The sequence below is a fragment of the Lupinus angustifolius genome, chromosome LG17 (assembly GCF_001865875.1).
Source record: "Lupinus angustifolius cultivar Tanjil chromosome LG17, LupAngTanjil_v1.0, whole genome shotgun sequence".
Taxonomy (NCBI): domain Eukaryota; kingdom Viridiplantae; phylum Streptophyta; class Magnoliopsida; order Fabales; family Fabaceae; genus Lupinus; species Lupinus angustifolius.
In genome coordinates, this window is record NC_032025.1 from 12,001,633 (window position 1) to 12,011,977 (window position 10,345).

The 10,345-nt window shown below is 33.0% G+C and overlaps 2 protein-coding genes across 2 annotated transcripts; both read right to left on the reverse strand.

Annotated features, from left to right (window-relative positions):
- Positions 227-1,664, reverse strand: LOC109330884 (pectinesterase 2-like). The gene is made up of 2 exons (XM_019565153.1): positions 1,646-1,664; positions 227-1,271 (listed from the first exon to the last, which is right to left on the reverse strand). Exons 1-2 carry the CDS (start codon positions 1,662-1,664, stop codon positions 580-582), a joined length of 711 nt encoding a protein of 236 aa, XP_019420698.1. The 3' UTR covers positions 227-579.
- On the reverse strand, positions 2,996-6,925 carry LOC109330691 (pectinesterase). Its single transcript, XM_019564960.1, has 2 exons — positions 5,941-6,925; positions 2,996-4,034 (listed from the first exon to the last, which is right to left on the reverse strand). The coding sequence occupies exons 1-2, from the start codon at positions 6,851-6,853 to the stop codon at positions 3,343-3,345; spliced, it is 1,605 nt and encodes a 534-aa protein (XP_019420505.1). The 5' UTR covers positions 6,854-6,925; the 3' UTR covers positions 2,996-3,342.

A 10,345-nucleotide genomic window follows, 5' to 3' on the forward strand; every position in this document is an offset into this window, starting at 1 on the left:
AACTAATATGATATAACATATTTATTATTTTATATACAATGAAATGACATTTTTACCAATAACATTTTTAGGAAAGAGAACAAAAAGAAACGAATAACTTGCTCTTTAGTAGAGGAAAATATCTTTGTTCAAAGTGGTGGGAGTTAAGTTGAAGCTGTTATAGAAAAAGTGTACATTATGCAAATAATAATAACAATTAACTAATTACTTGTTGCTCTTTCACAATTTTATTAGAACTATAGTCTATACATGGTATTCCTAATACTTATCATGTACCCTTATGACAAATTGAAGTCTCTAAAAGGAAATTACAAGCAATTGAAGTATACAACACACAACGAAAGTATATCATATTTTGTACCCTCTATTAAAGGGAAACCCAACACAAACTACATGACAAATATACGAACTTTTTCACGTAAGAAACTCTCCACTTTTATCTCTCCAACATGAACATATCTTATCGTCCAAAACCAAAAGAGAATCTAAATCACTTTTCTTTGAAATCCACTATAATCTTTTTTCACGAGATCTATTATCCTATACATCCTATTAGTTCTCCCGTATTGATTCTTTCTTTCACAACCCCACATCAAATGGAACACCACTACCAGGAATCCACGAGTCCCCATTCAAGAAATCACCAACAGAGAATTTCACAGCCTCACTAGGATCATTTATCACATGAAAACCTACCCAGTTAACCCTACCTTTAGTGTTAGCACCAGCTCCAATATTCATGTATTCACCATAATACAAAGTACTCAAAGCAAAGCTTCCGCTCCAAGGAATCCAACCCAAAGGGTTAACCAACCCATCAAGATTACTCTTCAAAATCACAGTCCTCGAATACTTTTGCCACGGTCTTCCAAGAAACGTTTTAAAATTACTTTGAATAGGTTTCAAGTCACCAGAAGCAGTTATACGAGAATTATGAATGATGATGCCAGTGTTTTCATTAGGATCAGTTCTCCCTTGTGCTGTGACTGTGTTTTGTTGGTTACTCATTGGTTTTCTCACATAAATGTTGCAGTTTTGAAGAACTGTTATGGCGTCGCCGAAGATGAAGTCTACGGTTCCGTATATGTCACTGTCGCGGTAGAATTGGCGCTGAGTGTGCACGTATAAGGTGTCTTGGTAGCCTTTGAAGCTGCAGCGGTAGAATACTGAGTGATCGGCGCCGGAACGGAGCGCCACGGCTTGGTGCTTCTGTGGTCCGGCTGTGTTCTCGAAGGTTATGTCCTTTGCGATGAAGCCTTCACCTGAAACCGCTGCAACAATACTTTATTAATAACTACCTTATTATTCGTTTTTTTTCTAGCTTTCTCCAACAACATTAGAACATTCATTTTCAAAACGTGTGCAACTTTTCTCAAAGTGAGGAAAAAATTCATCTTATGTTGCTAAAATTTGAAATTTGTCCCATCAAACCGAAGTGGTTTGTTCAGGTCATAGCTGTTCGGTCCAGTAATATTATATACGAATGCCATTGCAGTAGAAACGTCTTAAAATTGTTGTTACCGGAGCTTGCAACAATTCTAAATGGCACGAAATAATTGTTAATGGCTGAGTCACGACCAGGTCGTTCTCTTTAAGACGTTTCATGGCACTGCCAAAAAATGTGCAAGCAGACTATCAACGACACCGTCCCCAGGATAAAACATCTCAAATCTCTGTTATCGGATTCTTACTGCATTGTAAGAACCAATCTCGAATAGACCCACCACAATATGACTACTAGTGCCAATTCTCGAAATTCCTACAATATGGCTAATAATGCCAATTCTCGAAATACCCACAATATAACTACTTGTGCCAATTCTCTTCCCACAATACTGACTACCAATGTCAGTTCTCGAAATGCATAGAGTATGGCTACCTGTGCCAATTCTTTTCCTTCAATACTGACTACTAGTGTCAGTTCTCGAAATTCCTACAATATGGCTACCTGTGCCAATTCTTAGTACCACAAAAAGAAAGGGGAGAAGTTTGCTGGAAATGCATCGACAAAAAATATGAGAGTGAAAGAAAAAGTTGAATGAAAGCACATTCAACTTGGGGCGAGTTATAATGAGGGGAGAAGACCTCTATTTATAACATGAAATTTTTTTCCAAGTTCTTCATCTCTCCAATGTGGGATTTGGGAGTTATTGTTTTCAAAACTCTTCTATGTGGGACTTAGGAATTTTTTAGATTTCACACACAAAGTTCTCACTTATGGTTTTCAACAAACCATGTTCCAACAGGGGCAGGTCGGGTTTGTACTTATCCAAATTAAATAGGGTTAAAATCAAAGCTATGTTAAATTTATATATATATAGGTTTTATATATGTATTTATTGATAATTTAATAATTTTATATATATTAATCGGGTTCGGGGTGGGTTCGAGGTAAAGTATCAACTATACCAAATCCGAACCCGAAATTTCAACTCGGGTAAAATCCGAACCCAATCACTTTGGGTTTTCCTGTTAAATTCGCGTTGGGTTCGAGTGGATACTCACGAGTTCGATTTTTATTGTCATCCCTTTGTGTTGTTATGGTTTTAGTTTTTCTGCTGTCTGTCTTGCTGTTGCAGCAGTGTATTCTACTATCTGGTGTTCTTTGTTTCTACTGGTTGTATTCTCGATGGGTTATGTGCTCTTTTAATTCATTACTTAGCTTATAAAAAAAGAACTTTACTTGTGGTGAAGATCAATATTAACATGGCCAATAGAACAAAAAATCCTGAAAAGATAAGTACTACAAAAAACAAAAAGAAAAACTAATATGATATAACATATTTATTATTTTATATACAATGAAATGACATTTTTACCAATAACATTTTTAGGAAAGAGAACAAAAAGAAACGAATAACTTGCTCTTTAGTAGAGGAAAATATCTTTGTTCAAAGTGGTGGGAGTTAAGTTGAAGCTGTTATAGAAAAAGTGTACATTATGCAAATAATAATAACAATTAACTAATTACTTGTTGCTCTTTCACAATTTTATTAGAACTATAGTCTATACATGGTATTCCTAATACTTATCATGTACCCTTATGACAAATTGAAGTCTCTAAAAGGAAATTACAAGCAATTGAAGTATACAACACACAACGAAAGTATATCATATTTTGTACCCTCTATTAAAGGGAAACCCAACACAAACTACATGACAAATATACGAACTTTTTCACGTAAGAAACTCTCCACTTTTATCTCTCCAACATGAACATATCTTATCGTCCAAAACCAAAAGAGAATCTAAATCACTTTTCTTTGAAATCCACTATAATCTTTTTTCACGAGATCTATTATCCTATACATCCTATTAGTTCTCCCGTATTGATTCTTTCTTTCACAACCCCACATCAAATGGAACACCACTACCAGGAATCCACGAGTCCCCATTCAAGAAATCACCAACAGAGAATTTCACAGCCTCACTAGGATCATTTATCACATGAAAACCTACCCAGTTAACCCTACCTTTAGTGTTAGCACCAGCTCCAATATTCATGTATTCACCATAATACAAAGTACTCAAAGCAAAGCTTCCGCTCCAAGGAATCCAACCCAAAGGGTTAACCAACCCATCAAGATTACTCTTCAAAATCACAGTCCTCGAATACTTTTGCCACGGTCTTCCAAGAAACGTTTTAAAATTACTTTGAATAGGTTTCAAGTCACCAGAAGCAGTTATACGAGAATTATGAATGATGATGCCAGTGTTTTCATTAGGATCAGTTCTCCCTTGTGCTGTGACTGTGTTTTGTTGGTTACTCATTGGTTTTCTCACATAAATGTTGCAGTTTTGAAGAACTGTTATGGCGTCGCCGAAGATGAAGTCTACGGTTCCGTATATGTCACTGTCGCGGTAGAATTGGCGCTGAGTGTGCACGTATAAGGTGTCTTGGTAGCCTTTGAAGCTGCAGCGGTAGAATACTGAGTGATCGGCGCCGGAACGGAGCGCCACGGCTTGGTGCTTCTGTGGTCCGGCTGTGTTCTCGAAGGTTATGTCCTTTGCGATGAAGCCTTCACCTGAAACCGCTGCAACAATGAAAGTGTGTCTGTGTGAAAATTCCATTGATGTAGTTTTGCTTGAATAAATTAAATATTTAATATCACTTTTACTGAAATTATATATATTATGCTTCCATCCTTTTAGGCCTACGAAAAAAACTCCTAATTTATAGGCCCAACTCTTCTTTAATATTGGAAATGAGATTTGAAAATTATTTTATTAAAAATAAATTAAAAATTATTTCTTTCATATCACAAAAACAATATGGTAATGTACCACCTAGTAGTAGAGAGAATTCAAATTCCTAATTTATATATACACTACATTAACTATCACTCGATAAGAAATATGATAAGTGTGATATTTTAATTAAAATTGTGAAAATTGTAATCAAGTTAAACAAAATATTGTATTTTATTAACAAAAAATATTGTATATTGTGGAAACAAATCTAAATAAGAGTGATTTAAATAATATATCATTAAATTAATTAATGATAAATTTTTAATGAATCAAAATAATGAAAATGTATTGACTCGTATACTATTTGGATTTGTCTTCAAAATATGTCATATTTTGTTTAATTTAATTACAGTTATCACCATGTTTTGTTTAGGAGACCCTTATTTCTCATACAAAAATATTGAGTATAGTTCACATATATAAACTAGAAAATTTGTGCATGTGTAAAAGAGAAACGAATAATTTGTATAATTTAACTAATATTCATAAAGGGTAATTTACTCTAGTTTTTTTTATAGACATCTGACATTATAATATACTAGACTTAGGTCTGGTTGATTGTTGTTTTACTGTTTAAAACGAAAAAAAATATATTTATATATTAACTTTTTAACATTTTTAAACCTCTTACAATTTACCTACTTCATAATCACAACTTATATTCTGTACCTATGACCCTAATAATTGATTATTCTCTTAATCATTCAAGTCTAATTAACGCATAACATTATGCAACAAACTTCTTATAAGAGAAATATTCTAATATCTTTATACATACTGAAACCCTGTAAGTATGCCAAGCATATAATTATGCTCTTAACTAAGTAATACAAACACAATTGTTAATTTATTTCTGTAGTAGGTTGTACAGAAACCCGTGCTGGTTGTTCGATGGGGCTAAGTCACAAATCCTAAAGTCAACCTTTAAAGTACATGATATATTTGAAGATGATGGTGTTTTCAATATTATATCTAGTACTAACAAAATAATTTTTTTATCATTGCCTTTTTTAGTAAGACATATTAAGATTACGTGAAGTATATGTATGCAAATATTTCAAAAAGTATATTAAGAAAACAGGCGCTTATATTATGCATATATGTTTTTCTTTAAAAGAATTGAGTAACTATATTCTATTTTTACATCCTTTTTATACTAGCTTATTTTCTAATTTTATAAAAAAATCTACTCACCTACTTACGTATTGTTTTCTTAAAATAAAATAGGTGTAAAGAAAGATGTAGAAAAAAAATACCTGACTATCATTTTTTCTAAAGAAAATATTATTCTTTCCTAGGTGTTTGAAGACATACAATTGCATCTTGCTATTCCATTAGAATATCAAATTCTACCACTTATAGTAATTCATATAATATCATTTTTCTGTATGAATCTTCTCAATATTCTTTTTCTTAGATTCAAATATTTTTTTATAGAGTGGATGTTGAACCCACTTAATATCGTCTTGATTGTAATGGTTAAATAAATGTGGATATAAATATTACTTGTTGAATACTTATTATCTTTCATAATGAATTTCTAAGGCTAAACCAAAAAAATTAGTTTTCATGCATTTGAGTTATAAAAAGTTTTTGGTATATATTATTCATAGTATAACATATCATGAGATTTACAGTATAAAAAATAATAAAATTTTTATATACATGGGATAATAATCCTGAACTTACCAAAAGTAGCTGAACGAAAAGTGGTAAATCCATCTTGTGTATTACGGTTACTAGTAATAATAGTAGCATCAATCCCATCTCCAATTATCATTAACTTCTTCACTGTCTTCTTGATATCAACATTCTCTTTATAAATTCCAGCTTTCACATGCACAACAATTCTTCCTTTCCCACTCAACTTTGAAGCTTCAGCTACACCTTCAGATATGGTCTTATAATTACCACTCCCATCTTGTGCCACAACAACATCAACTTTAATTGGTGCTGCCCTTGTAGCTTGAAGTAGCCTTCTATCTGAAGATGAAACCCAATTAGGGAAACCATCATGTGATGAAAGCAACTTTCTCCCACCAACTTGTTTCGCCGATGATGATGATGCGAGAGCGATGGTGTTACTAATGAACAAGGAATTGCTAAGCAATTTGGAGAAGTTTGTTAACATAGATGGGAAGTAGTTTAGGTGAGAAGGAAGGTTGAAATCAATGAAACCATTTTGGCAAGTTTGATGATTGGCAATAGATGCACTTTGCCAAGTTAACTTGTCGTTTATATTATTTGATCTCATTGAATGGTTGAGTTGATGAATTGTGTCCTCATAGAGATGTAAACAATCTTCCCATGCTAACTTGGCACGAGTGTCTTTGAAATTATTCATTTCCATGGTCGAGAAAAGTTTGTGATATTTTATGGCTTGGTCCATGGTGACCTTAAGTGCCATATCATGGAAGGAACTATAAGAAGATGAAGCATCTAGGGTAGTTGATATTTTATCAATGGCGTGACTAGTGTCAATGTAATGTTTGCACACATGAGGGTATGGAGTTTGATTGCATGATAATTCTATGCCATGCACAAGCAAGAGAGAATAAAGAAGAAAGTATCCAACGCACCAATTGATTAAGAACTTATCCATATGAAAAAATAAGTGATGGCCAAAGTGTTTTTCCTACTACGTGACAAGCTAAAGTAGGAAGGAATGAAAGGATTTTATTAGAAATGGTTATGAATGATAATTGCAAGGGAATGGTGCTATATATAGGTAAAACGTTGGACTTTGGTAGGCCATGCAAGTATACAAATTTGTCGGTGTTGATCCACGAGATGTGTTGACAAAACACATTTGAGTTTTATATTTCCAAAAGTTATTGGCTAGCTATGGTTTTTGAGGGTAGGATGGGAATGGAGTGAGACGGGTGGAGATCAGGTTTTACCTTCCGAACCTAAACCTGAATTTTTCGGGGTGAAAAATGAACTTTATTCCTGATTATATAGAGTTTTGAGTTTCCCCACCCCAAACACATATAAAAATGATAGTTTCGAAAAACTCTTATACATGAGTTAACTCCTCTGCGACAGTGGAGACGCCATTATTAGAACATGTAGCTGAATTTTTTTTAAACTTTATTTATTTATTTTTTATTAAAAAATAATATAAAATCGTGATCATTGAATTTTTTTTTTGTCATATGTCATCATCCTATTTAACACTGCACTCTCTAGTACTGGAGATGATCAATTTCTCTTATACCTATATAATTCTAACTTTACTAATATATGTAATTAAGGATTCAAGGTATTACCAACCAGGAACTTGAGTGGGGTTGAGCCAAACCCAAACCAAATTAAATTTTTACATCAAACTTAGGTTAGATTTGATAGGTACCCACAAATTCAATTTCCTTTATACTGTGACCCCTATAGGAGGGGGCCATGAATAACGTAGATGTGAAAACTGAAAAATCAAGACAATATTAAAATTATAGTTTCGTCAATTGAATTTTAGGATAAGGGTATATAGAAAGAGGAATCTTCTTGCCTTTATTTGTGTTTAAAATATGAAAGCTGTGATTTTATAAATTAATTTATTGAAGCGGCCAAGTTAAGCCACTTGCTAGTGTAGCAAGTTAATGTATGCTACATTTTTGGTTGGTAGAAATACTATATATCGATTAAGTCATTATTTCCTTTGCTACCAATAGGAAAAAACATTTCATTAAAATAATTGATAACTTGTTTTTTAGTAGAGTTAATTTATTTCTTAATCAGATAATTATTTCTTATTTATGACAGAAGAGAATAATATAATTAGTAAGTATAGTAGATTTCTGTTTGATGGAGAAAATATTGAACATTATTATACAAATTTTAGCTCTAAGAAATAGAGAAAAAGAAAATGAAAGGATATCCGTATCAATTTTTCTGCTAATTTAAATTTCAAAAAGCATAACTGATGATACATTTTAATAATTAATTATGTCTCTTGTTGGAACTTGTTTTTGTTTTGTTTGAAACCAATAGTATGAATTTTTTGGTGTAAAATCTAAAAATCTATCAAGTCTCCTATAGAAGGATTTTGAAAAAACAACTCTCAAGTTTCACATAGGAAATATGAGAAACTTGAAACAAAACTCATGTTATAAATAGAAGTCACACCCTTCATATTTTATTGTCCCAAGTTGAGTATGTTTTTACTCAACTTATTCTTTCTCTCTCATATTTTTCATCGATGCATTTCCGGCAAATTTGTCTCTCTTTCATTTCGTGACACTAGCAGTTGACACATGTAGCCTAATTGTAGAAAATTTGAGAACTGACACTGATAGTCAGATTGTGGAAAAAGAATTGACATGGGTAGTCATATTATGGACATTTCGAGAATTGTCACTTGTAGCCATATTGTGATAGATATATTCAAGATCTTTGTTGTTTTATTCCGATGATGGCGTGATTGATAATCTGCTTGCACATTTTGAATAGTGCCACGAAACGTTTTAAAGAGAGCGATCTGGTCATGACTCAACAAATAAGTATTATTTCGTGTCATTTAGAATTGTTACAAGCTACGGTATCAACAATTTTAAGACATCTCGAACTACAAAGGCATTCGTAGATAATATTACTGGACCAAATAACTTTGACCTTAACAAACCATTTCATTTTGATGAGAGTAACTTCAAATGGTGGCAACATAAGATGAAATTTTTCCTCACAATGAGAAAAGTTGTCCACGTTCTGAAAATTGATATCCTAGTGCTGCAGGAAAAAGCTGAAAAGAGGAAATAGATAAACTAGCTATTGATATAGCTCTCTGGAATGAAAATGATTACCTTTGTAAGAATTTCATTTGAATGTATTGTCAGGTGATCTCTATGATAACTACAGTCCAAATAAGGCTACCAAATTAATTTGATATGCACTTGAAAAGAAATATGATACTGAGGAAGCTGAGACTAAAAAGTATGTTGTTAGCTGCTACCTCAGGTATTAGATGACTGATGATAAATTAGTAGAGTTTTAGTCCAATGAATATAGAGAATTACTCATGAAATCATTTATGAGGGTATACCTCTAGAAAATTAAACTCACAAGTACAACCTAAGAATGTGTATTCATTGGGTATGTTGTGAACAACAAGGCATACGTGTTTTATGACCTTGACACAAAAGTGATCACTGAGTCTAACGATGCTGACTTCAATGAAAAGAAATTCTTTTTTAAATTGAGGAATAGTGAGGTCACATTAACTAGTCACAAACCTGTGATTAGAAGGGTATTCCTAGAAGGGTTATGTTGCAGAAGGTTTCCAACTATCCTAGAAGGGTTCAACGATGTTGATTGAAACATTCTTACCTATGATTCTAAAGCAACCAATGGCTATATATTTAGCATAACTGGTGTGACTATTTCTTGGAATTAAAAGAAATAGACTATTTTAGCTCAATCTACTACGAAAACTAAGAGGATAGCACTAGCAACAACTAGTGACAAAGCAAGTTGGCTGAGAATCTGCTTGTAGAGATTCCCATAGAGGAAAAATTGATACCGGCTGTGTTGATCCATTGTGATAGTACTGCGACTATTGTAAAGATTGAGAACCGTTTTTATAACGGTAAGAAACGACAAATACGTCGTAAGCACAACACCATTAGAGAGTTCCTCTCTAGAGTAGCTGTTAGAGTGGACCATGTACGCATTGAGAATAACTTAGCAGATCCTTTGATGAAAGGACTAGCCAGAGAGAAAGTCCATAATACTTCTAAGAGTATGAGACTATTGCCCTTAGAAAGAATATCACTGAAGATGGTAACCCAACCTAACTGACTAGAGATCCCAAGAAATAGGTTCAATGAGTAATAACTAATTGCAAAATGATATGAGAATGAACTTGCTATAAAATTATGAGAAGCATGAGTCCTGCATTATATGTAAGGATGAGTTAAACTCTTACTGAGATCTATACTCCAATTGAATGGAGTACCTAGACTACATGAGTACTCTTGATTGACTTACCTATGTGAATATGGAAGTGAGGTCTACTTCCTATGAAATATAGGGGCTAAATTTTTAGAGCGTTCACTATATTGGATTGACGTGCGCTGAATTTAACGCACAAGCTCTACAGAAT